At 38.2% G+C, this 27,448-nt stretch overlaps 1 protein-coding gene across 5 annotated transcripts in view; it reads left to right on the forward strand.

Moving 5' to 3' along the window:
* The window catches only part of LMNTD1 (lamin tail domain containing 1), a 489,113-nt gene that overhangs the window by 446,941 nt on the left and 14,724 nt on the right, over window positions 1-27,448 (forward strand). For all 5 annotated transcript variants that reach the window (XM_070789936.1, XM_070789935.1, XM_070789934.1 and 2 more), the window contains 4 exons: window positions 13,435-13,621; window positions 14,639-14,758; window positions 18,905-19,119; window positions 20,075-20,240. In XM_070789936.1, the coding sequence (XP_070646037.1) occupies window positions 13,435-13,621; window positions 14,639-14,758; window positions 18,905-19,119; window positions 20,075-20,240 (688 nt within the window). The remainder of the gene's footprint in view (window positions 1-13,434; window positions 13,622-14,638; window positions 14,759-18,904; window positions 19,120-20,074; window positions 20,241-27,448) is intronic.

Genomic DNA, 27,448 nt, shown 5'->3' on the forward strand with positions numbered 1-27,448 from the left:
TACTAGGGAAAATTGAGAGTAGGATATGTGGCAGAGGATGAGATGGTTAGATAGCATCACTGACTCAATGGACATGAATTTGAGCAAACTCCAAGAGATAGTGGAGGACAGAGGAGTATGGCATGCTGTAGTCCATGGGTTCACAAAGAGTCAGACATTACTTAGCAACTGATCAAGAAGAAGAAGGAGCTATATGATGTCATATCTTACATTTAGGTCTTCAAACAATTTTGAGTTTACTTTTCCATACGATGTGAGGAAATATTCTAATTTCGTTGATTACACCCAGCTTTAGCTGTCCAGCTTTCCAAACATCACTTGTTTAAGAAATTGTATTTTCTCCATTGTATATTCTTACATCCTGTGTCATACATTAATTGATGTTAGGTGTGTGGGTTTATTTCTCGGCTCTCTATCCTGTTGCACTGATCCATATGTCTGTTTTTGTGCCAATACAACACTATTTTGATTACTGTAGCTTTGTGCATGCATGCTCAGTTGCTCAGTCAATTCCAACTCTTTGCAACCCCATGGAATGTAGCCGGCCAGGTTCCTCTGGCCATGGGATTCTCCAGGCAAGAATACTGGAGTGGGTTGCCATTTCCTCCTCCAGTGGATCTTCCAGGCCCAGGGATCAAACCCAGATCTCCTGTGTCTCCTGCATTGACAGACAGATTCTTTACCACTCTGCCTTCTGGGAAGCTCAGTGTAGCTTTGTAGTATAGCCCAAGACTGGAAGAGTAAAACTGCCAACTTTGTTCTTTTTCCTCGGAATTGCTTTGGTAATTCTGGTTTTGGTTTCTTACTCTTGTTTTGGCAGTTCCATATAAATTTTAGGATTATTTGTTCCAGTTCTGAAAAAAAAAAAAATTCCATGGGTATTTTGATAGAGATTGCATTAAATCTGTAGTTTGCTTTGGGTAGTAGGACCATTTAAATAATATTCTTCCAATCTAATAGCACAAGATACCTTTCCACTTCTTTGAATCATTTTTATTTTCCTTTATCAGTGTGTTCTAGTTTTTAGCATAGAAATCTTTCACCTCCTTGGTTAAGTTTATTCCTAGGTATTTTATTCTTTTTGATGACATTTGAGGGTTGTTTTTGAGGATTTTTAAAAAAATTTTTCTTTCTAATATTTCATTATTAGTGTATAAAAATTGAAGAAATTTCTGTATATTAATCTTGCATCCTGCTACCTTGCTGAAATCATTTATGAGTTCTAATGGTTTTTGTGTGAAAACTTTAGAGCTCTCCATATAGAGTATTGCATCATCTACAAATACCGACAGTTTTACCTTCTTCCCTTCCAATGTGGATATCTTTTATTTCTTTTTCTTTTCTGATTGCTATGGCTAGGACTTCCAATTCTATGCTGAATAGAAGTAGTGAGAGTTGGAATCTTTGTCTTGTTTCTGAATTTAGCAGGAAGGCTTTTAGCTTTTCACCATTGAGTATTATTTGGCTATGGGTAGCTTTATGTTGAGATATGTTCCTTCTATGTCTTGTTTGGAGAAATATCAATTTAGATCTTCCACCCATTTTTTTATTGGGTTGTTTTTTGTTGTTGTTATTAAGCAGTATAAATTGTTTGTATATTTTGGAAATTAATCCCTTGTTGGTAGCATCGTTTGCAAATATTTTCTCCCAATCTGTAGGTTGTCTTGACATTTTGTGATGATAATGTCCTATTTTACATTTTAATGCTTATCCTTTTATTGTTTATTATGGTTATAATTACTTTTACAATTTTTTCAATTTTTAAAAATCTACATACTAACTTATTTAAGTGATTTTCAATCCTTCTATATATTTGCCTTTCCTATTGTGATTTTTTTTCCCCCTTTCCTATAGATTATTCTTTCTTTTCTATTTAAAGAAGAGATTTCAGTATCTGTTTTAGGGTAGGTTTGTTGTTGTTCAGTCGCTAAGTCTTGTCTGACTCTTTGTGACCCTGTGGACTGCCCCACACCAGGCTTCCCTATCCTTCACTATCTCCTAGAGTTTGTTCAAACGCATGTCCATTGTGTTGATGATGCCATCCAACCATCTCATCGTCTGTCACCCCCTTTTCCTTCTGCCTTCAATCTTTCCCAGCATCAGGGTCTTTTCCAATGATTTGGCACTTCACATCAGATGGTCAAAGTATTGGAGCTTCAGCTTCAGCATCAATCTTTCCAATAAAAATTCAGGGTCGATTTCCTGTAGAATTGACTGGTTTGATCTCCTTGCCGTCCAAGACTCTCAAGAGTCTTCTCCAGCACCACAATTCAAAAGCATCAATTCTTCGGCGCTCAGCCTTCTTTAAGGGTTCAAACCTCACATCTGTACATGGCTAGTGGAAAAACCATAGCTTTGACCATATGGACCTTTGTCAGCAAAGTGATGTCTCTGCTTTTTAATATGCTGTCTAGGTATGTCATAGCTTTCCTTCCAAGGGGCAAGAGTCTTTTAATTTCATGGCTGCAGTCACTGTCTGCAGTGATTTGGAGTCCAAGAAAATAAAATCTGTCATTATTTCCATTTTTCCCCCATCAATTTGCCATGAAGTTATGAGATGAGATGCCATGATCTTAGTTTTTTTGAATGCTGGGTTTCAAGCCAGCTTTTTCATTCTCCCCTTTCACCCTCATTAAGAGACTCTTTAGTTTCTCTTCACTTTCTGCCCTTAGAGTGGTATCATCTGTATATCTGAGATTATTGATATTTCTCCCAGCAACCTTGATTCCAGTTTGTGATTCATCCAACCTGGCATTTTGCATGATATACTCTGCATATAAATTAAATAAGCAAGATGACAATATAAAGCCTTGACATACTCCTTTCCTAATTTTGAACCAGTGCTGAATTCTTTTTGCTTGTCTGAGAAATTTTTTATCTCTCTTTCTGTTCTAAATGATAATCTTGCTGGGCAGAGTATCCTAGATTTTAAGTTTTTTTCCTTTCAGGACTTTGAATATAGCATGACACTCCTTTCTGGCCCTGTAAACTTTCTGCAGAGAAACCAGCTGATAGCCTTTTAGGGGTTCCCTTGTGAAACGACTTTTTGTTTTTCTCTTGCTGCTTTTAGAATCCTCTCTTTATTGTTAACTTTTGTCATTTTAATTATGACATGTCTTGATGTGGGTCTGTTTGGTTTCACCTTGTTCGGTACTCTCTGTGCTTTCTGTGCCTGGAGATCTTCTTGCTTTAAGTTTGAGAAGTTTTCAGCCAAAATTTCTTCAAATACCTTTTTGATCCCCTTGTCTCTCTCTCTTGCTTCTGGAACCCCTCTTATATATAGGTTCACATGTTTTATTTTATATTATCCAATACATTTGTTTCTTTCTTTTCTTCTTCTTCTTCTTCTTTTTTTTTTTTTTTTTAGGTTTTTCTGTCTGCTGTTCTGATCGGTTGATTTCCATTATTCTACTTTTCAGATCACTTATTTGTTCTTCTGTGTTATTTAATTGGCTACTCATTGCTTCTAGATTGGTTTTTATCTCAGCAGTTGAATTCTGTATTTTTGATTAGTTCATCGTTATCATTTCTAATTTCTTGTTTCTGTGATCTGCATTTCTATCAATAATCTTTTTTAATTCATCATTTTTATTATCACCTTTTCTGAACTTGGGAGTCTAGTAGACTGGTGAACTCTGTTTCATTATTCTTGCAGAGATTTCCCTTGTGCTTTTAAGCAGAATTAACTCTTCTGCTTTTTCATTTAACTCAACTTTCTCTGTCTCTATGAATTCAGGAAAAATAATTATCTAATGTAGTCTTGAAGAGGTGTTTTTATGTGGGAACATTCCTGTGTAGACTGTGTCCAGTGTTCTTGGTGTGATGACTGCTTTTGCTATGGACACCTGCGTATATTTTCTAAGGGTATGCTGGCCATTATCCCTGTGATAGGTGTGTGGTTGGTGTTGCAGTGTCTAGAGTCTGTGCAGGTTGTGAAACAGGGCTTGCTGCTCTGCTCCATGGCTGTTGCTGTACACCCTATCAGAAGCAAGTTGTACTCAGTTATTGGAGCAGAAGCCCTGAATGTTAGACTCTGTTGCCCTTAAGTGCATGCCCTGCCCCAAAGGAGGTAATTGCTGAAGCAAATGAGGTCTTTGCAGTCACAAAGGACCTCTGAACCACCTGTGTAGGTGTCTGCAGTTCTGCTCAGAAGCAGCCCCAAGGTCATGTACCTGTCTTTGTTTTGTTTGTCCCAGATCTAGTGCAAAGCTGTGATGTGGAGTTCCCTGGGGTTAGGGCTTGAGGTATTGTGGCTACTGAAGTTGAGGTGGTTCAGCTGCTGAAATTTGGGCTGCTTCTGTGGCATCTTCTTCCAGGACCTATCTGCCCTAGATCTAGTGCTAAGCTGCAGTGTGGGGTAGGCAGAGCCAGGGCACTCTCACTAGGAGAGCTGCTGCATACTCCTGACTGTACTGACGGTGGCCACCACCACTCCACCCAGACCACACTTCAGGCTCTCCTTATTGTCTCTGCATAGTGAGACTGAGTCTTCTTCCAGGGCCTGTCTACCCAAGATTCAGTGCCTACTGATGGCATCAAAATACTTGCTAGTTTCCATTTTTATGACTTCTTTGTTCCTTGAGTATTTAGAAGTGCATTATTTAGTTCCCAAATAATTTTACAGATTTTCCATTTCTAATGATTTTCCAGATAGCCTTTTAAATTAATTAATTAATCATTATTATTATTGGCTGTGCTCAGTCTTCATTGCAGCACTCGGGCTTTCTCTGGTTGTGGTGAGCAGGGGATACTCTTCGTTGTGGTGCACAGGTTTCTCATTGTGGTGGCTACTCTTGTTGCAGCTCACGGGCTCTGGAGTGCAGGCTAAGTAGCTGTGGCACATCGGCCTAGCTGCCCTATGGCATGTGCACTATTCCCAGACCAGGGATCGAAGGATCCCCTACATTGGCAGACGGACTCTTAATCACTGGATCACCAGAGAAGTCCCAGATATCTTTTGTTATTGATCTCTAATTCAGTTTCATACTGGTCAAAGAATATAATTTGTATGACTTAAGTCATACAATTTTAAATGTATTGAGACTTACTTTTTAGCAGGATATTGCCTGTACTGGTAAATGTTCATTTTACAAAGAATGTATATTCTGATGTTGAGTGAAGTGTTTCATAAGTATCGATCAGGTCAAATTGGTTGATGGTGCTTTTTGTCTTTTTTTTTTTTTTTTGATGTTGTTGATTTTGTGTCCATCAGTTATTGAGAAAAAGGTGTTAACATTTCCAACTATAATTGTGGATTTGTTGATATCTCTTTGCAGTTCTCTCAATTTTAGCTTCATGTATTTTGAAGCTCTGTTTTTAGGATTGTTACTTCCTCTTGATGAACAGATGTCTATATCATTATGAAATAACATTTATCCCTGGCATTATTCTTTGCTCAGAAATCTGTTATGTCTGATATCAATATAGCCATTCCAATACTGGTATTAGCATGGTTATTTTTTTATCCTTTTAGTTTTAGCTTATGTGTCTCTTTATATCTAATGTTATGTTTTATAGGTAGCATGTAATAGGCTTGCTTTTTCACCTTCTGACCATCTCAGTCTTTTAATTTGGGCCTTTAAACTATTCACGTTTAAAGTAATTATTAATATGGTTGATAATGTCTGTTATTTGTTATTTGTTTTTGATTTGCTGCAACTGTTCTGTGTTCTCTTTTTTCCTCTGTCTTCTTTGGAATTAATTATTATTATGAATTCCATTTTGTCTCCATTGTTGGCTGATTTACTACAACTGTTATTTAGAAGTTCCTTCCAAGTTTACAGGATACATCTCGAGCCTATTGCAGAATACTTTCATGTTATCTTTTATCACTTCTCAAATAATATAAGAGCCTTCAGTTCAGTTCAGTTCAGTTTAGTCGCTCAGTCATCCCTGTCTATCACCAACTCCCGGAGTTTACTCAAACTCATGTCCATCGAGTCAGAGATGCCATCCACCCATCTCATCCTCTGTCATCTCCTTCTCCTCCTGCCCCCAATCCCTTCCAGCATCAGAGTCTTTTCCAATGAGTCAACTCTCCGCATGAGGTGGCCAAAGTATTGGAGTTTCAGCTTTAGCATCAGTCCTTCCAATGAACACCCAGGACTGATCTCCTTTAGGATGGACTGGTTGGATCTCCTTGCAGTCCAAGGGACTCTCAAGAGTCTTCTCCAACACCACAGTTCAAAAGCATCAATTCTTCAGTGCTCAGCTTTCTTCACAGTCCAACTCTCACATCCATACATGACCACTGGAAAAACCATAGCCTTGACTAGACGGACCTTTGTTGGCAAAGTAATGTCTCTGCTTTTGAATATGCTGTCTAGGTTGGTCATAACTTTCCTTCCAAGGAGTAAGCATCTTTTAATTTCATAGCTGCACTCACCATCTGCAGTGATTTTGGAGCCCAAAATAATAAAGTCTGTCACTGTTTCCATCATTTCCCTATCTATTTGCCATGAAGTGATGGGACCAGATGCCATGATCTTAGTTTTCTGAATGTTGAGCTTTAAGCCAACTTTTTCATTCTCCTCTTTCACTTTCATCAAGAGGCTCTTTAGTTCCTCTTCACTTTCTGCCATAAGAGAGGGGTCATCTGCATATCTGAGGTTATTTGTATTTCTCCCAGCAATCTACTTTTCTATAATTGCTTTTGTTGCCTGTGTTACCTAAGACACCAAAGAATGTCAGAGTTCTTGACAATTGTTAAGACTGATGTCAAGAAGGTTTTCCCCTATGTTTTCTTATAGAAGTTTTATGGTTTCAAGTCTTATTAAGTCTTTAACCCAGTTTGAGTTGACTTTTATGTATAGTGTGGGCTAGAGGTGCAGTTTATTCTTTTGCATGTGGATATCCAATTTCCAGCATTTTTTGAAGAGACTATCCTTGCTTTTGGCCCTCATGTTGAACAGCAGTTGACCATAAATATATGGGTTCATTTCTGGGTTCGTAATTCTGTTCCACTGGTGTATATGTTTTTCTTTATTCTAGTACCATATTGTTTTAGTTACTTAAGCTTTACAATTGGACTGCAAGGAGATTCAACCAGTCCATTCTAAAGGAGATCAGTCCTGGGTGTTCTTTGGAAGGAATGATGTGAAAGCTGAAACTCCAATACTCTGGCCACCTGATGCAAAGAGTTGACTCATTGGAAAAGACCCTGATGCTAGGAGGGATTGGGAGCAGGAGGAGAAGGGGACGGCAGAGGATGAGATGGCTGGATGGCATCATCGACTTAATGGACGTGAGTTTGGCTGAACTCCTGGAGTTGGTAATGGACAGGGAGGTCTGGCGTGCTGCAATTCATAGGGTCACAAAGAGTCGGACACGACTGAGCAACTGAACTGAACTGAACTGAAGCTTTACAATATAATTTGAAGTCAAGAAGTGTGATATCTCCAGCTTTGTCCTTGCTCAAGAATGCTTTGGCTATTTGGGGTCTTTTGTAGTTTCACATAAATTTTAGGATTGTTTTTTACAGCTTCTGTTTAAAAATGTCATTGATATTTTGATAGGGACTGCATTGATTTGGTTAGTATTAGCACTTTGACATTAATTCTTCCAATCCATGAACATGGAAGAATATTTTTTCCATTTTCTTGTGTCTTTTTAAATTTCCTTCATCAGTGTTTTATGGTTTTTCATATATAAGTCTTTCATTTTTTGGTTAACTTAATACCTAAGTATTTTGTTCTCTCATTGCTAAGGTAAGGGATTTTAAAAATTAATTAATTTATTTTAATTGGAGGCTAATTATTTTACAATATTGTAGTGGTTTTTGCCATACATTGACATGAATCAGCCATGGGTGTACATGTGTCCCCATCCTGAACAACCCTCCCACCTCCCTCCCCATCCCATCCCTCAGAGTCATCCCAGTGCACCAGCCCTGAGCACCGTCTCATGCATCAAACCTGAACTGGCGATCTGTTTCACATATTTCAATGCTATTCTTTCAAGTCATCCCACCCTCATCTTCTCCCACAGAGTTCAGAAGTCTGTTCTTTACATATGTATCTCTTTCGCAGTCTCACATATAGGGTCATCATTACCATATTTCTAAATTCCATATATATGCATTAATATACTGTATTGGTGTTTTTCTTTCAGACTTACTTCACTCTGTATAATAGGCTCCAGTTTCATCCACCTCATTAGAACTGATTCAAATGCATTCTTTTTAATAGCTGAGTAATATTCCACTGTGTATATGTACTGCAGCTTTCCTATCCATTCGTCTGCCGATGGACATCTAGGTTGCTTCCATGTCCTGGCTATTATAAACAGTGCTGCAATGAACACTGGGGTACTTGTGTCTCTTTGAATTCTGGTTTCCTTGGTGTGTATGCCCAGCAGTGGGATTGGTGGGTCATATGGCAGTTCTGTTTCCAGTTTTTTAAGGAATCTCCACACTGTTTTCCATAGTGGCTGTACTAGTTTGCATTCCAACCAAGAGTGTAAGAGGGTTCCCTTTTCTCCACATCCTCTCCAGCATTTATTGTTTGTAGACATTTTTTGACAGCAGCCATTCTGACCGCTGTGAGATGGTACCTCATTGTGGTTTTGATTTGCATTTCTCTGATAGTGAGTGATGTTGAGCATCTTTTCAAATGTTTGTTAGCCATCTGTATGTCTTCTTTGGAGAAATGTCTGTTTAGATCTTTGGCCCAAGTGAATGGGATTGTTTTCTTAATTTCCCTTTTGGTTAGTTAGTGCCCAGAATCATCACTGATTTTTGTATGTTGATTTTTGTATCCTACAAATTTAATGAATTTGTTTTGTGATTTTCTTAGGGATTTTTACTTATAAAATCACATCATCTGCAAACAGAGATGATTTACTTTTTCCTTTCTTATTTGACACCTTTTATTTCTTTTTCTTGCCTGAATGCTTTGGGTAAGACTCCCAGTGCTATCTTGAATAACAGTGGTGAGAATGGGTGTCCTTGCCTTGTTCCGGATTTAAAGGAAATTTTATCTCATTGATTGTGTTAGCTGAGGTTGTTTTCAAGTATGGCCTTTATTATGCTGAGGTATGTTTTTTCGTTACCTATTTTTTGAGTTGTTATAGTGAAAAGATGTTGGATTTTGTCAAAAAAATTTTTTCTGCATCTGATGTAAAAACTGTGATCATGTGGTCTTCGTCTTTCGTTTTGTTAATGGCAGCTATAAACATAGGGTCAATCTTCTCAGACAACGTTAGATCCATGCCTATTGGAGGAACTGAAATGCTAGAGATAAGTTTAGTAGACTTTAGAGTAGCAAAACCCTAAAGGCAGATAAGTAGCATGGAGCTATCAAGTAGAACCCTACAAGTAGAGAAATTAGAGCTTAAATAATGAAAAATTATCATTTAAAAAATAAGAGATTTGGCCATTTGTCTTTTCAATATCTATAAATCAAGACCATGCAAAGGCTACTGACAGACTGTTTAGTATATCACTCTACACTCAGCCCATCTCACTCAACTTATAAGCAGAGGTTTCAAGTCATTTTCCTACGAAAGAAATAATGGGAGGGCTTACAGGGAAGAAAAAAGATAACTATAAAAGGCTGTGTGATAGCAGATTAACAGCCCTGGCTCTGTGAATTTCCTTGTATTGTATGAAGCATTTTTCTGTAACTTTTGGCATTATATCAAAAGGAAGGCAAGTGAATTTACTAGCTCTGATATGGACAATAGTATTTTTTCTTTCAGACAAGCTAATCTATTCTACTTACATACATAAAATAAAAATTTAGCATCACTGAATAAACATTTCACTTGAATAATAGAACATTTTTGAAAAGCAACTATACATATCCAAATACATACAGATACCAAAGGGATAACTGAGATATCCTAGGGTCTTATCTGTTTAAAAGAAAAACTCAACCTACTGCTCATCATCCCAGGCAGAAAAGGCAAGTATGAAAAACGAAAAGGAATTCTGTCAAGAAATGAAAACATCCCACAGAGAATTCAATAGCACTAGAATGAGGATGACACTGAGAAATTCAAGGGCTATCAAAGAACCGTAAAAATGTTATATATACAACTTAGTAAGAACCATAATGCTAATGTAAAAGAAAAGAACTGGTATATAAATTGCTCACAAATGAACCTCTACAAAACAGGCATCTTTGTACAATGTAGTATGGGTATAAAATAAGACTGCTGAAAGCAGTTTGCTAGTGTAGATCAAGATTTCATAGATCTTAATTTATTCTCCTTTATTCTCACATAAATCATCCTTTATTCTCACAAGCCCTCTTCTAGGAGAGGGAACTCAGAGAGATAGCCTGACATTTGGAGCCACTTTTCTCCTCAAAACAGTTGTCGATGTGAAAGCAGCAGCTAAGAGGCTGAGAATTTAATCAGAGATTTTTGGCAGTCTCACTAGCTTTCCTGGTGGCTCAGCAGTAAAGAGTTCACCTGCAGTGCAGGAGACTCAGGTTCGATCCCTGGGTTGGGAAGATCCCCTGGAGAAGGAAATGTCTATCCACTCCACTATTCTTGCCTGGGAAATCCCAAAGACAGAAGAATCTGGCAGGCTACAGTCCATGGGGTCGCAAGAGTTGGACACAACTTAGTGACTAACCTACCACCACCAAGAGGCTGAGAATTTAATCAGAGACTTTGGCAGTCTCACAAGACTGGATGAATAAAAACTGAATTTCAGAGCCTGTCAAGAAGGAGGGTCATCCCAGATTTTCAGTTATGACTTCAAAAGTACATCCAACAGTAAGGCTATATTCAAAATAAATGTCTGGCCACCTGAAGAAATGCAGTTCCAATATTGTAGAGAAGTGGGAAGAAGCGATCCCACGGCCACTTTATGTGTGTGACACGAGAACTCGCTAAAGAAGGACGTTCACTTCACTCAGTGAAGCCTGTACTTAAAACTCTAATTCCACCTGCACATACATGCAAGCACCTAGCATAAATTCTTTGTAATATGTGATACTTTATTAATGTATTAAAGATTACAACTAGCTAAATTTATTTTCACTATGTATATAATGTTTTGAAGTAACATGTATTTTTATAAAGTACTGTTTGGTTGGGGAAAAGTTGCCTTAATGTTTGAAATGTGTGAATTTTTTGGAACTTACTGGACAGAATGATTTAACTTTTAGCTACATTATTTTCAGATTTAGTATTTTTAATGGTGGCATGTTTTGGTTCTTAAATTTTTTGCTTCTTAAACTAATAAGACCCTGACCAAACAATATACTCCTCATTTCTGTGGGTTACAACCCATGCATTCAAAAAGTAAAACTCAGATTCTAATTTTTATATCATAGATTCTTCAGATAAAACATTTAATTGATGAAGCACTGCAAAAGAACATTATAAAGTTTTATTTTCTAGTGTTCCTCTTACATAATTGCTGCTATGTAGATGATCTCTAATGTATACATAATATTTAAATTATGAGTAATGTTGATAATGCCATTTATCATGTTTTAAAAATAGTACACAAAAATGTTGTCACCTTATGTATTTACACCTTTCATACAGAGAGTGACCATATTCAGCCTTTTTGGTTAAATGCCACATCCAAAGACTCATGGCAGTATGTTACAGATTAAAGCATAATCAAACAAAAAAACCCCCACCCTGTTAATTTAGTTTAATTTGAAACTGTATATAGTATTATATATTTGCTAGGAATTTGATATTTGGAGAGAAGAAAGTATAGCTGACCCTTCATATGGAAAATATTTGAAAAAAAATTCCATGAAATTCCAAAAATCAAAACTTGAATTTGCTACTCATCTTCAACTATTTATATAGCACTTACATTATATTTGGACTTCTCTGGTGGCTTAGACAGTAAAGAATCTGCCTGCAATGCAGGAGCCACAGGTTTGATCCCTGGGGGAGGAAGATCCCCTGGAGAAGAAAATAGCAATCCACTCCAGAATTCTTGCCTGGAGAATTCCATGGACAGAGGAGCCTGGCAGGCTGCAATCCACGTGGCCACAGAGAGTTGGACTGAGTGACTAACACCACTAGTAATTTGGGCCAAAGCTTAGTGTCAAATTATTTTACACCCTGATTGGGTTAAAGTGATTTCCCCCCAATGTCGATGGCTGCCAGAGCTAAAGTAAATCCTCTGTGGACTGAGAAAACATTATACATAGCTTTATATTACCTCTGCAAAGTTCAATATATTATATTGATACTAGGCACTAAGTCAAACGTAACAAGATATAGTAAAACTTGACCCAAAGCTAAGATTAAAAATGAATACAAAAAACAGGCCTAGGTGATCCAGATATTATGGTTATCTGATAGGGATTTTTAAATAACATTGACTAAAATAGTCAAGAAATTAAATGGCAAGATAAACGTTTTTAGCATAGAATTGGAAACTAAAATTAAAGAATCAATAGGAAATTCTAGAAATAAAATAAATCCAATAACAGAAATTACTATTTCAAAAGTATATGAGTTTAACAATATATCTGATGCAACAGAAGAGAGAATTATTGAACTGGAACATTCTCAGAAAAAAAATCAAGACTGAATTATAGAGAACAAAGAGATTAGGGAGAAAAAACAGAAAAAAATAAAACCAAGCATAAGGACAAATTAGGCCAACATTTTAAAAAATCTAAATTCTTGCAATTGAAGTCTTTAAGGAGAAGCGAGATTGAGGTAGAACAGTACTGGTGGAAGTACAGCAGAGAATTTGCCTTCCTATGGCATCTTTGGACTTCCTAGGTAGAGTTAGTGGTAAAGAACCTGTCTGCCAATGAAGGAGACTTAATGAGATGCAGGTTCAATCCCTGGGTCAGGAAGATCTGGAGGAGGACATTGCAACACACTCCAGTATTCTTGCCTGGAAAATCCTGAGGACAGAGAAGCCTGGCAGGCTACAGTCCATAGTGTCGCCCAGTCAGGCATGACTGAAGCAACTTAGCATAGCATGGCATGGCATGGCATCTTTAGGGCTTCCCTGGTGGTCCAGTGGTAGAATCTGTCTTGCAATGCAGGGGACACAGGTTCGACCCTGGATCAGAAAGATCCTTTGGAGAAGGAAATAGCAACCCACTCTAGTATTCTTGCTTGAAAAATCCCATGGACAAAGATGGTGGGACAGAGGAATTCTGTGAGCTACATCCATCCATGTCCACAAAGAGTTGGACATGACTTAGCAACCAAACACCAACAATGGCATCTTTACCTTGGTATCTGAAGCATTTTTTAAAGCTTTCTTTAAATATTTTACATAAAAATAATTCTTTTCCACAGATAAACATGCAGAACTAAGAAATCACACCTTTTGCTTAGGGCACAAAATACACTATTTCTACATGGAATTTGTCCAACAGAAAACAGTGCTCAGCAACAACTTCCAAAGCATATTTATTTTTCTGTTCTTAAAGTGAGCTAAAGACCCTCTCTTCTGAATGCAATTTGTAATCTTTGCATTTTATTTGCTAGTGCTGTTGGAGACATTAAAATAGCTGAGGTGAATGTCAAGGGTTTATTCGTGAAGCTCATTAACTCTTCCCCCGACAAAGAGCTGGAAATTGGAAATCATACTCTCCAACAAAATGTGGGTGGACAAACAATCTCTCTCTACCGATTCCTTCCCGGTATCATAATGCAGGCCAATTCCACAGTAACCGTGAGTATAAGATATAAATACTATGAACTAGAATTGTACAGGAAAAACTCCATTTCCCCAGTCAGACTGTGGCTTAAGCACGGGTGGTTTCTTTGATCTCTCTGTTAACTGTGACTTTGGGGTTGTTGTTAGTTAATTGTGTCACTTTGTTCATCTCTGAAAATAAATTCTCATAATTAAATTTCTGTAGCTTTCTTCAATTTGGCATACAATACTTTGTGTTTTTATGCTTTAACTATCAAAATGAAATATCTAAGTTCTTAAAACTAAGCAGCATAGTCTTTAAAAGAAAGGAAAGAGAAGGTTTCCTTAGGTGATACTAAAGAGCTCCTCCCTCTTTCTCAGGCATCCCTCTAAACTACATACACCAGCTTTGCAGTTATACCACTTGACATTACAGATTATTGTTGTTGTTCAGTCGTTAAGTCATGTCTGACTCTTTGCGACCCTATGGACTGCAGCATGCCAGGCCTCCCTGCCCCTCACCATTTCCCGGAGTTCGCCCAAGCGTGTGTCCATTGAATCAGTGATGCTATCCAAACATCTCATTCTCTGCCAGCCCCTTTTCCTTTTGCCTTCAATCTTCCCCCAGCATCAGGGTCTTTTTCAATGAGTCAGCTCTTCGAATTATGTGGCCAAAAGATTGGAAATTCAGCTTCAGCATCAGGCTTTCCAACAAGTATTCAGGGTTGATTTCCCTTAGGATTGACTGGTTTGGATGTCGATATATTTTAAAGACCTCTGGGACTTCCCTGGAGGTCTAGTAGTTAGGACTTCACCTTCGGATGCAGGGGCTGCAGGTTCAATCCCTCATTGGGAAGCTAAGATCCCACATACCTTGAAGCCAAAAAACCAAAACATGAAACAGAAGCAACATTATGCCAAATTCAATAAAGACTTTTTTTAATCTTAAAAAAAAACTCACCTGTTTAAAAGATGTGTTGCAATAACTCTTACAGTTGTAAAACTACATTGAACTCCACTGGCAACTGTCATTAACAAAATCTTTTCTTACAGGTCTGGACAGCAGCATCTGAAGTAAAGCATCAGTCACCATCTGATTTTCTTTGGAAGGAACAAAACAGGTTTCAAACAGGCCCAAACTGTACAACAATCCTGTGCAAACCTAATGGTGAAGTCAGTGTCCAGTCCTTAATAATGGTTTTTAATAAGAACGGATAGCTCTGCTTGTGTCCTCCCTTCCCCTCTTAGCTCGCTCAATGAGTTTTTCATCTTTAAAAGCTTGGAAAGAACCGTCACTAACTGTCATAACATGTCAGGCAAATCAGTAGCAGCCTCTCTTGAGTGCCAAAGAGGTGCTTATAGTTTGGCAAAGATAATTTTAATATCCTGTATTTCTAGAAGTGACTTCAAGTTTCAGAATCAAGCATGGATTTTATTTATGGCATTCAGCCTTCTCCTGAAGAGAAGGATGAGAAAGGAAGGAACTACATGTGGGCTTTTTTCTATTAGTTTCTTCATTTCTCAATTGCTTGTCGAGATTCTTCTCTATTCCCAGGGCTGTGATAAGTGTGATAAATGTTGGGAATATAACACAGGTCAAGATTCCTACTCTCAGAGGACTATAGACTCTAACTTGTAGTGACTATATAATTTATTCAGGCTTCCCAGGTGGCGCTAGTGGTAAACTATCTGCCTAACAATGCAGGAGACGCAAGAGACACTAGGTTGATCCCTGGGTGGAGAAGATAGATCTGCTGGAGGAGGAAATGGCAACCCACTCCCAGTATTCTTGCTTGGAAAATCCCATGGACACAGGAGCCTGGTGGGCTACAAGTCCACTGGGTAGCAAGGAGTTGGTCATGACTGAGTGACTAAGCACACACACACATTATACTTTATTCACTGTAAAATTAAGTCTACTAGAAATAAGTCTATGATTCAGGAGGGAGGGGACCTTTTTTTAAGGTCACATCTTATTGGAATTTCCACCCCACGGTAAAGCAATCAGCATTGTTTAATTCAAATAGAAAATATTTCCATTAAATACACTGAGGTGTGACATTGTCAATCGGAAAACCCTAATATAAGCACAAAATTCTCCCCCTTTTTTAAAAAAACAATTAATTCCTGTTCTCACCTCAGTGATACTGGATCTCACTATCTGCAGTTGGCAGACAAATTTTCCTTGAAATTAGACATGCTGAAAAACAGACAGATCCAAGCTTTCTTTGCGATCCTGGAGTGGCTTTGTGTTGATATAACTTGTGTGTTGAAAATAATTTATATCTTGTGGGAAAAGTTACAGAACCTGAAATCTGACTAAAACAAGAGTAGACAATGACATAGTAGACAATGACATAGATTAGAATAGGTCCTGAGTCTGGACTTGAAAAATACTCTTTTTAAAAAAAGTGTGGCAAAGAGAAGTTATATCGTTGTTCAGTCATATTGTCGTTAAGTCACTAAGTCGTGTCTAACTCTAAAAATAGAAACCTAAATAAAGTATGACAGACTGCTTTTTGGTTCATCACTAACTTGCCAATGGTTAATATTCAATCAGCTACAAGCCATATGGTGTAATATAAAGGTAGATTTAGTCCTGCTCCATCATGAGTTTATGTAAGATTATGTAGTACAATCACTATGATTCTATGAGGCTACTGATTTTTAAACAAGGCTAGATTTTTTTCACCAACCACATTTTTGTCCTATATGATTTGTAGCCTCTACATTACATGCCAAAAATGTAATAGGCATCTCATATGACTGAATGCCTTGAATTTTCCCAATACGTTGTTCTCAGAAAATATGGAGCAGCGAATTCCAGTGCTGTAGCGGCTCATGAAGGGCTGCTTATATGCGCATTATCTCCTTTGATTCTCAGATTAAGCATTTTACAGAGGAAGAAACTGGGGCTTGGAAAGTTAAATGGCTTTCTCAAGGTCACATGACTGGCAAAATGGCGAAAGTAAAATACAACCAGACATTCCAACTCCAAAAATTTTTCTGTTAGGTACTAAAAATAGCCCACAAGGTTCAGATGGTCAACATTTCAGAAGTGAGATTAAAATTGTATCATTTTATTTGATCACATTATCATTATCAGTAGATATTTTTAAGTCCCTTATAATACAGGAAGAAATAAAATATTGCTCTTGGCTAGGAAAGGCTTACAATCTAATTGAGAGAGATTTTACTCAAAAGATGATTAACATATTTTCCACAAAAATATCTATTTGAGCTGCAAAAGAGGAGAATCCCTAACTGATGACCTGAACCAAAAGTGGGGTTTCCTGCTGTGATCTATGAAATTAAATTTTAAAAAAAAAATCTTTTATCTTTCTCTTTCTTTGCCTAGCTGAACTTGCCTTGTGTTGTCCTTACGTGTGTTTAACTTATCAAGGCAAACAGAGGGTTTTTCAAAGGATACAACATCAATCTAAGCCTCTATAATTTTATAAACTAAAAACAAAACACAAGAACAAGTAGATCGTTTGTGTATACTGCAGTGCTTAACTTTCTCTGTTGAACAAAGACATAATTATCAGTCCCTACACAAGATTTTTCTGAATGATTTTTACACATATATGTTGTATACATGCCACATATTCGGGAAACCAAAACAAACTGCCCACCTAGGATTCTAGCTTGGAGATCGTGGTTTCCTCTTCATGTCTTTAGTTTTAACACCCATTTCCCATCTCAAATAATATATGTATGTATTTATATATGTTTGTGTGTGTATATGCTAGTCACCTGGGATTTCTTTGGAAGGAATGATGCTAAAGCTGAAACTCCAGTACTTTGGCCACCTCATGCGAAGAGTTGACTCATTGGAAAAGACTCTGATGCTGGGAGGGATTGGGGGCAGGAGGAGAAGGGGACGACAGAGGATGAGATGGCTGGATGGCATCACTGACTCGATGGACATGAGTCTGAGTGAACTCTGGGATATGGTGATGGACAGGGAGGCCTGGCGTGCTGCGATTCATGGGGTCACAAAGAGTCAGACATGACTGAGCGACTGAACTAAACTGAACTGATGCTAGTCACTCAGTTGTGTCTGACTCTTTGTGACCCTGTACACTATAGCCCGCCAGGCTCCTCTGTTCATAGAATTCTCCAGGCAATAATACTAGAGTGAGTAGCTGTTCCATTCTCCAGGGGAGTTTCTCCAGGGGTCAAATCCAGGTTTGAAGATGAAACCCTGAATTGTAGGAAGATTCTTTACCATCTAAGGTGGATTCTTTACCATCTGAGCCACTAGGGAAGCCCATATTTATATTATCTAATATATATTTTATATTTATACTATATTTAACATATAATATATTTAATATTGTTGCTGTTTAGTCACTGAGTCATGTCTAATGCTTTTATGACCCCGTGGACTCTAGCCTTCCTGGCTCCTCTGTCCATGGGATTCTCCAGGCAAGAATACTAGAGTGGGTTGCCACTTCCTTTTCCAAGGGATCTTGCCAACCCAGGGACTGAATCTGTATCTCCTGCCTTGCAGATGGATTCTCTGCCACTGAGCCACGAGGGAAGCCCCATATTTAATATATGTATTTATATTATATTTACTCTATAAAAATTATTATATAAATATATAATATACAAATATATTAACTAATACAATTTAACTTATTAATATAACTTTTTGCACAGTTCCTTTTAATTATGAAATTCAGTAGCTTAACTAAATCTCATAATGCCATCATATAGCCACCACCTTCCCCATTTTATATATGAGGATACTTTCCAAGGGAGTAAGTGATAACCTGCCTGAGGAGATGCAGCTTGAAATTTTCAGAGTCGGAAACTAAGGCAGGATGTCTCACTATAGCCTCATTGTGTGTTTCACTAATCATTTCACAGTACATAAATGACATTACAGTTTGACTGAAATTTTATTGCAATGAGCGTGAAGTGAAGTGAAGTGAAAGTCACTCAGTCGTGTCCGACTCTTTGCGACCCCATGTACTATACAGTCCATGGAATTCTCCAGGCCAGAATACTGGAGTGGGTAGCCTTTCCCTTCTCCAGGGGATCTTCCCAACCCAGGGGATCGAACCCAGGTCTCCTGCATTTCAGGCAGATTCTTTACCAGCTGAGCCACAAGGGAAGCCCAAGAATACTGGAGTGGGTAGCCTATCCCTTCTCCAGAGGATCTTCCCAACCCAGGAATCAAAACAGGGTCTCCTGCACTGCAGGCAGATTCTTTACCAACTGAGCTATCTGGGAAGCCCACAATAAGCCTGTGTCATTTTAAAAACCTAACTCTAATAGTATTTAATATTAATGAATCATTTTTGTTAGGCTGTTGCCTGGTACACTCCCATTCACTGGAAGCAAGCGTGGGAGAAATTAGAGACTGACATCGAATTTGACAGATGCTCAATAATAAGTGCAACCCCTCAAAGGCACATGTTTCATTGGCCAGCAGTTGTAACTACGAGTAAAGAAAAACAAGATCAGTGTAAGCGAGATTCCTCAAAATGCCAGGTGGAACAAGTTCAAGCTTTTCTTAAGAGGTAAAAGTTGCTCTTTTTTTTCATCTCATTTTTGGCTGTGCTGGGTCATTGTTGCTGCGCAGGCTTTTCTCTAGTTGTGGAGAGCGGGGGCTACTCTCTAGAGGTGGTACGCAGGCTTCTCATTGTGGCGGCTGCTCTTGTCACAGAGCACGGACGCTAGGGCATGTGGGCTTCTGAAGTTGCAGCACGTGGGCTCAGTATTTGCTGCTCCCAGGCTCAAGAGCACAGGCTCAACAGTTGTGGCACACGGGCTTAGTTGCTCCTTGGCATGTGGGATCTTGCCAGATCAGGGATTGCATCCATGTCTCCTGGATTGGGAGGCAGATTCATTACCACTGAGCCACCAGGAAAGTCCGCTTGATTTTTTTTTTTTTAATTGAGTCCTTCCCACAATTAATAAGGGTTGAACAGGTGGGGAATGACTGGGTGACAATGTGATGAACAGATAAATTGATAAAGACAAAAAAAAAAAAAACTTCTGTTTTAAATAGGAACCATAAAAACCATAATAGCTTTTATGTTTTGAAACACGAAAACACAGAGCAAGCAGAGACACACTCATGAGAAAATAAAGGCTGGCAATTTCCACAAGTTGATATTAAGACCCCCTCTGGTTGTTTCATTTCATAGCAGCCCTGCTGTTAGAGGTTAGGCCAAGGAGCAGTGCAGAGAGGAAGTCACCACCATGCCTTTCATAGTGCTTAGGTGGAGGAAGATTTGCATCATCTAGAACTTTCATCTTGGATCAAGAGCTGGCTGTGGCTGAAAGTACAGAATTTATGTTATTTATATGTAGTCAAATGCTTCTGATGTAATAACAGTGATGCCCACAAGACTGGAAAAGCCATGCTCTCTGATCTTGGAACATGCTTTCACTCTAATGGAGCCTTCATTATTCACATCACTGGATGAAGTGGCTTTTGAGTTCAATTTGGGCTCAATTTTTCTTTTACAGAGAAAAAGAAATCCCACCAACCCTTTTCCCCACTCGCAGCCCATGGTGCCGCAGTCCTAATGTCCCTGCACACCCCTACTGTGCACTGACCAAAGCTTACAACACCTCCGTGACTGAACACAGCTTAAACAGACAGCTCAGGTCAACCCGGACTGATCCAGTCCAGGTAGGTCAAAGGGAAACTATTCCAGTGGAGGGTAAGTGATGTATGTGTGTGTGTAAACTAGTAAAAATGTGGTTAAGTAGTAAAAGTGTTTAAAATTATTCATATCCTCAAGAATAGATGGTCTCTAAAGTCAGTACCATGAGCTTGTTGACTTATGTCCATTCGGGTTTTCCATGCAGTGGCACGGAAAACCCCAAACAAACTTTTAGCCAACCTAGTACTCCTGCTCTAGCACAGTGTCTGAGTTACTGCTGTTGCTGTTCAGTTGCTAAGTCGTGTCCGACTCTTCGAGACCTCATGGACTGCAGCATGCCAGGCTTCCTCTGCTTCACCATCTCCAGCAATTTGCTCAGATTCATGTCCAATGAGTGGGTAATGCTATCTAACCACCTCATCCTCTGCTGGCCCCTTCTCCTTTGGCCTTCAGTCTTTCCCAGCATCAGGGACTTTTCCATTGAGTTGGCTCTTTGCATCAGGTGTCTGAATGCATCATCAAAAGAACATCATGAATGACAAGAGGACATAGGACTCTTTAAGTGTTGTCAAAAGTATATTTTGTTTCTCATTAGACAGGATAAATGGGACCTATAAGTTAAGCTGTGCTAAAAAAAAAATCCATTTTTTCTCAACACATTCTAATATTAATCCCAAATTCTTACTCTTTTTTCAACCAGAAGTTTCTTATATAAGTCCTTTAAGTAAAGCTTTTAGAGTTGGTGTTATTAGCCCAGGATCTGTTCGTGGACTTTAGGAAGTCCACGAATCTGTTAAACTTGGAGAAAAAAAAAAGTAAGCCTATGTGATATTTTCTGGCAAGAAATTTCACAAGGTTCACCAGGAGCTCCCAAATAATTAATAACTGATTAGATATGGTGCCAGATCCTAAGCTTTCATATAGTAGCTAAATCCTGGAGAAGTTAAAATTATTTACAAACATATTTAGCAGAAAGATGCTTTTTTAAGTGAAATCTTGGGCAGAATCCCAATACATGAAATGGATGAAAACAGACCCATCCAAGTTGAAGAAAAGTGATTCCCACTACCCACTATAGCTATCTTCTTCTTTTATTTACTCATTTATATACATTTTGGCTGTGCTGGGTCTTAGCTGCCATGCATGGGCTTTCTCTAGTTTCAGTGAATGGGGGCAACTCTCTAATTGTTGTGCTCGGGCTTCTCATTGCAATGGCTTCTCTTGTTGCAGAACTCAGGCTCTAGGGTGCTTGGGCTCGGGAGTTGTGGTGCATGGGCTTAGTTGCCCTGTGGCATGTCAGATCTTCTTGGACCAGGGATCGAACCCATGTCCCCTGCATTGGCAGGTGGATTCTTACCCTCTGCACCACCAGGAAGTCCCATCCATTTTCTTCTCTCCTTCTTCCCTGTGACCTCTGAGGCACTTATTTGGAATCACAGGATTCTGTACACTCAGTACGAAAACCACCATGCTAGTATGCTAATGCATGCTAGAAATAGCACCCCCCAAAATAATGCCTTTTAGAAGTGGAATGATGGAAATTCTGTAAATTCCTAAATATATTCCATTTCATAAAATTAAGTTTCCTATGTCTTTGTGTCTGAGTTGCTTCATCTATAAAGTATGAGATTTGGATCTGAAATTTAAAAAGCTTTTTCAGCAATAAGTTATATGTGTATATATATATATATATATATATATATATATATATACACATTTAATATACATATATATTTTATAGATACACATTTTTAGGACTTTATGACTTAGACTTGAGATTTTAAGAAGTATCTTCATGTTTTTCTCCAATTAATGATAGCCTTCACTTATTCTCAACAACTTGTTTACCAAAGAAATTTGACTTCAAATTTTCTTGATACACCTTTCTATAGTGATGGCAACTTACATTGAGTATTCAGTAAATTTTTTGTTCAACATAAATTGCACTGTATTTGTATATTATAAAGTGATCATTTTAAAAATTTATTTATATTTTTTTCTGTGCTGGGTCTTTGTTGCTGCACTGGGGTGTTTTCTAGTTGTGGCCAGCGGAGGCTACTTTCTGTTGCAGTGTGAGGTCTTCTCGTTGTGTGGCTTCTCTCACTGCGGTGCTTTCTCTTGTTGCAGAGTATGGACTTTAGGGTGCACAGGCTCAACAGTTGCAGCTCGCAGGCCCTAGAGCACAGGCTCAGTAGTTGTGGCGTACAGGCTTAGTTGCTCTGCAACATGTGGGATCTTTCCAGATCAGGGTTCAAACCTGTGTCCCCTGCGCTGGCAGGTGGACTCTTAACCACTGGACCACCAGGGAAGTCCCATGTAATGATAATTTTTAAAGACAATTGCTTTAATGCTTTCAGGGTGTCTGTTCATTACATACCTTTAAAATTTTCTGTTCATTAAATTTTCGCTATTAACAGATATACATCAGAATTTTAAGAGGTTTTCTTTGACTTCAGTTGAGAACATTGCAAATATATTAATTCATAAAATATATTGTATAATTGAAATATTTTAATTTACATAAGTAACACTAAATACGGCACATGACATATAGTAATTGTTTAATGCATGTTGATGAAGGACAGAGTAGGTGACACTGAAGGTTTTTAAAGACATATCTTTTAGAGTTTTGTCTGCATTTTAAAAGATAATTTTAGAAGCAGTGTTGAAAATGAAGTGGAGTGGAAAATATTCCAAAATCTAGGAGGAAAGAAGGAAGGAAGGAAAGAATAGAGGAGAAAAAATAAGGGAAAAAAGAACAAAGCAGGTTTGAAAAAGAGACGGGACAAGAGTTGTAATTTGAGTCCCAAAAGGACAGGAGAGTAAGATTGGGGCAAGAGTTATATTTAAAGAAATAATGACAAAAGTCTCAAAAACCGATGAAAGACATCAAGCCACAGAATCACGAAAAATAAATTCTAAGCAGCACAAATTCAAAAGTAGCTCTATATTATAATAAAACTTTAAAAAACCAAATACTGGAAATCTGAAGACTAGGGAATGATATCTTCAGTGTGCTAATGTGCTAAAAGAACTACTGTCCTAAAATAGAAAGATACGTGTGAGTGCATGGCTGAGTCACTCTGCTGTGTACCTGAAACTGTCACAACATTATTAATCACTATACTCCAATGTAAAATAAAAAGTTAAAAAAAAATTTAAAAGCACTATTATCCTAGAGTTCTATACCAATTAAAAATCAACTTCAAATTATGAGATGAAACAAAGACATTCTCAGGCCAACAAAAACAGAGAATTCATCAACCACAGACCACATTAAGAAAATACTTCAGCTGGAAAGAGAATGATCCTAGAAGGATGCACAGAGATGCTGGAAGAAGTGAAAAAAATACAGAGTCAAAACATGGTTCAACATAAATGAATATTCACTACACAGAATTATACTAAGATTGTCTTGTGGGGGGTAAAATAGAGAATTTAAATACGTAACAGCTGTGTTAGTTTCCCAAGGCTACTGTAACAAAGTACTACAAACTCGGCGGCTTAAAACAAATCTATTCTCTCACCGTTCTCGAGACTAGCAGTCTGAAAGCAGGTTTTCAGCAGCGTCACACTATCTCTGAAGGCCTTAGGGGATTATCTTCCTTGCCTCTTCCTACCTTCTGCTGGTTGCCAGCATTCCTTGGTGTTCCTTGTCTCATGGATTGCATCACTCTAACCTCTGCCTCCATCTTTCCACAATCTGTGCATCTGTATCCATATTTCCTTCTTCTTATAAGGACATCAGTCATTGAATTAGGGCCCACTCTAATCTACTAGAAATCCATCTTAACTTGATTACATCTGCAAAGACTCAATTTCCAAATTAAGTTATACTCACGACTTCAATCAAGAGGTTAGGACATATACATATACATTTGGAGGGATACTACTTAACCCAAATAACAACATCAATAGCGCAAAAATTAGGAGCGGAGAAAATGGAGTTAAAGTACTCCAAACATCATGATTTGTTCAGTAAGTTGTAAAAATATCCATTTATATTAGACTTTAGTAAACCAATTATGCATGTTGGAATTTAGGATAAACACTAAAAGAATAGTATATGAAATGTTGTGTTTCCGGCATGATGTATGCCATACTTTCATTATCATTCAGTTCAAAATATATCCTAATTTTCAGTGTGATTATCTTTGATATGTGGGTTATTTGGAGATAATATATCACAAAGTTTATTTCAAGAATGCAAAGTTGACTCCAACTTTGAAAATTAATTAAACAAAATAAAAAAGAAAATTATAACCATCTCAATAGATAAAATTCAAATATACTTTCTTTTATGTCTACAAAATTCCTATCATAGTAAATGGTAAAGTAATTGAAGTTTTCCCCCTGAGATCCAGCTCAAGGCAAGAATTTTCATTGTGACAATTCCCACTCAGCATTGTACTAGAAGTCTGAGTGCAATAGGCAAGAAAAATTAATTAACAAATATCCCATAATTCATCAGTTTTAGTCCCAGGAATCGTATATGCCTAACAAATAGACACATATGTGGACCAAATGACAAAGACGATAATGATCACAGCAACTCTTTTTGTAGTAGGCAAAAATTAGGAGCAATACTTGGAGATTAAACCAGTCAATCCTAAAGGAAATCAGTCATGAATATTCATTGGAATGACTGATGCTGAAGCTGAAACTCCCATACTTTGGCCACCTGATGCAAAGAACTGGCTTATTAGAAAAGACCCTGATGCTAGGAAAGATTGAAGGTGGGAGGAGAAGGGGACGACAGAGGATGAGTTGGTTGGATGGCATCACTAACTCAATGGACATGAGTTTGAGCAAGCTCCAGGAGTTGGTGATGGACAGAGAAGCTTGGCGTGCTGCAGTCCATGGGGTCGCAAAGAATCGGACACAACTGAGTGACTGAACTGAACTGAGAAGCAATACAGTTGTTCATTAACAATATCATGGATTAATTATATATTAATACAATCCCATCAGCAATGAAAATGAACTACTGTTATATGTAATAATACCAATGAATCATATAAGCATGATATTGAACAAAAGATGCCAGTCTGAAAGGAACATGCAAAATATGATTTCATTTATATAAAATTCAAAAACATGAAAATTAAACCATGGTGTTAAAGGTCATAATAACATTATCTCTGGAAGAAAGAAGGAAATAGTACTTGGCACTTAAACAAAACTGCTTCTAGAATACTAACAATGTTCTGATTCTTGATCTGAGTGGTGTTTACATGAATCACTGTTTTTATCATGCTGTGCAGTTATGACTTGTGAACTTTTCTGCAAGTAAGTTATCCTTAAATAAAAGTTTGTTTTTAGAAGCTTGATAACCAAAAAAGGCATATTAGAAAGGAAAGGAAGCATAGTTACAGTAATGAACCCTGACAGCTTATATCTTGTCTAGGAAGGAGAAAGAAAACCTAAAATTATAGACCATTTATTAATATTCACAATGAATAATATTCAAAGCAATATTCACTTTCAATATTAATAATATGAGACACATTTAGTGTAAGAGAAAAATAGTCTTACCTGAAAACATATCTAAGCATATCAGTATATTGCAATGTATTAGTCTTATGATAGTTCATCAGAGCTCAGTTATTTCCAGAAACACTCATGGCAAAGATGGCTAATTACTGCCCCTAAACTATTGTTCCTTTAGACACAAGACCCATAGGTCCAGGGAAACCTAAACTCATGGCCACCAAGAATAAAGCCTGTGTTTCTCGGTCTTTGCAGCTAGGCAGGACAATGTGTCTACATTCTGTAGGATGGAACGTGAACAGAAGTGGTGTACACAGCATCTGGATCATGGCCTTGGACAGTGCACTCCTCTGTGTCACCTCTGTACCATGAGTACAGAGTGGAGCTGCCATATTTCAACCTAGGGATGAAGCCATGTGTTGAGGATGCAAACGCCATCCTGAACGCCTGTTGGCACATCTCCAGACTAAGTGAGAGAGAAATCATCTTGTGTAGACCATTATTATGTCTGAACCTGATGGCCCACATGGGGCCACTACCATTTAGTTTTACTTAATAGACTATTGGCCAGAAAGAAAGCAAAGCAAAATTCTCAGCTAGATAACACATTTTAAGATAATTAGGTAAATTTGAATATAGAATGATTAGATTTGACAAATCTTTGTTCTTTCCTTAGGTGTGTTTATTGTGTTGCAGTCGTATTGATTGTTCTTAGATCAAATACAGAATCTTTGGTTGATTCCTAGTGGTTTGGTGTGACATCAGCATGGATAGATAATGCAAATGTGCCAAACTATTAATTATTGAATCTGGGTGACAGGTATACAGATGTGCTTGTGTTATTCCTTCATATTTCCTGCATGTTTGGAATCATCCACAATAATAATTTGAAAAAATAAAACAAGTAAAACATTTTTGATAGAATGTAGTATGCACTTGGCATCCCACTCCAGTACTCTTGCCTGGAAAATCCCATGGATGGAGGAGCCTGGTGGGCTGCAGTCCATGGGGTCACTAAGAGTCAGACACTACTGAGCGACTTCACTTTCACTTTTCACTTTCATGCATTGGAGAAGGAAATGGCAACCCGATCCAGTGTTCTTGCCTGGAGAATCCCTGGGATGTGGGAGCCTGGTGGGCTGCCATCTCTGGGGTCGCACAGAGTCGGACACGACTGAAGCGACTTAGCAGCAGCAGCAGCAGCAGCAGCAGCAGCAGCAGCAGTATGCACTTGGAGCTATCAGAGCACTGACTGCAGCATAAAAGACTCATTCTTGGAAACATTAAAGGCCCTCAACAAAGCACATGTGTTTGCATTGTGCTGTCACCATTGTTCCCAGACCAAGCGTGTGCTTTCATCTTGCTGAGAAGAGCCAACTGACTATGGACAACTTTATCAACTTTCTTCTGTTAATTCAAATGGCAAAACTAGTTGGAAGAGAATATCCTACAGACACTGCTACAAGCTAACAGTGTGGGTGTGTGTACTGTTTGAGGCATTTTCAGTTCAGTTCAGTTGCTCAGTCATGTCCGACTCTTTGCCACCCCATGAATTGCAGCAGGCCAGGCCTCCCTGTCCATCACCAACCCCCAGAGTTCACTCAGACTCACGTCCATCGAGTCAGTGATGCCATCCAGCCATCTCATCCTCTGTCGTCCCCTTCTCCTCCTGCCCCCAATCCCTCCCAGCAATCAGGGTCTTTTCCAATGAGTCAACTCTTCGCATGAGGTAGCCAGAGTACTG

The sequence above is a fragment of the Bos indicus genome, chromosome 5 (genome assembly GCF_029378745.1).
Source record: "Bos indicus isolate NIAB-ARS_2022 breed Sahiwal x Tharparkar chromosome 5, NIAB-ARS_B.indTharparkar_mat_pri_1.0, whole genome shotgun sequence".
NCBI lineage: Eukaryota > Metazoa > Chordata > Mammalia > Artiodactyla > Bovidae > Bos > Bos indicus.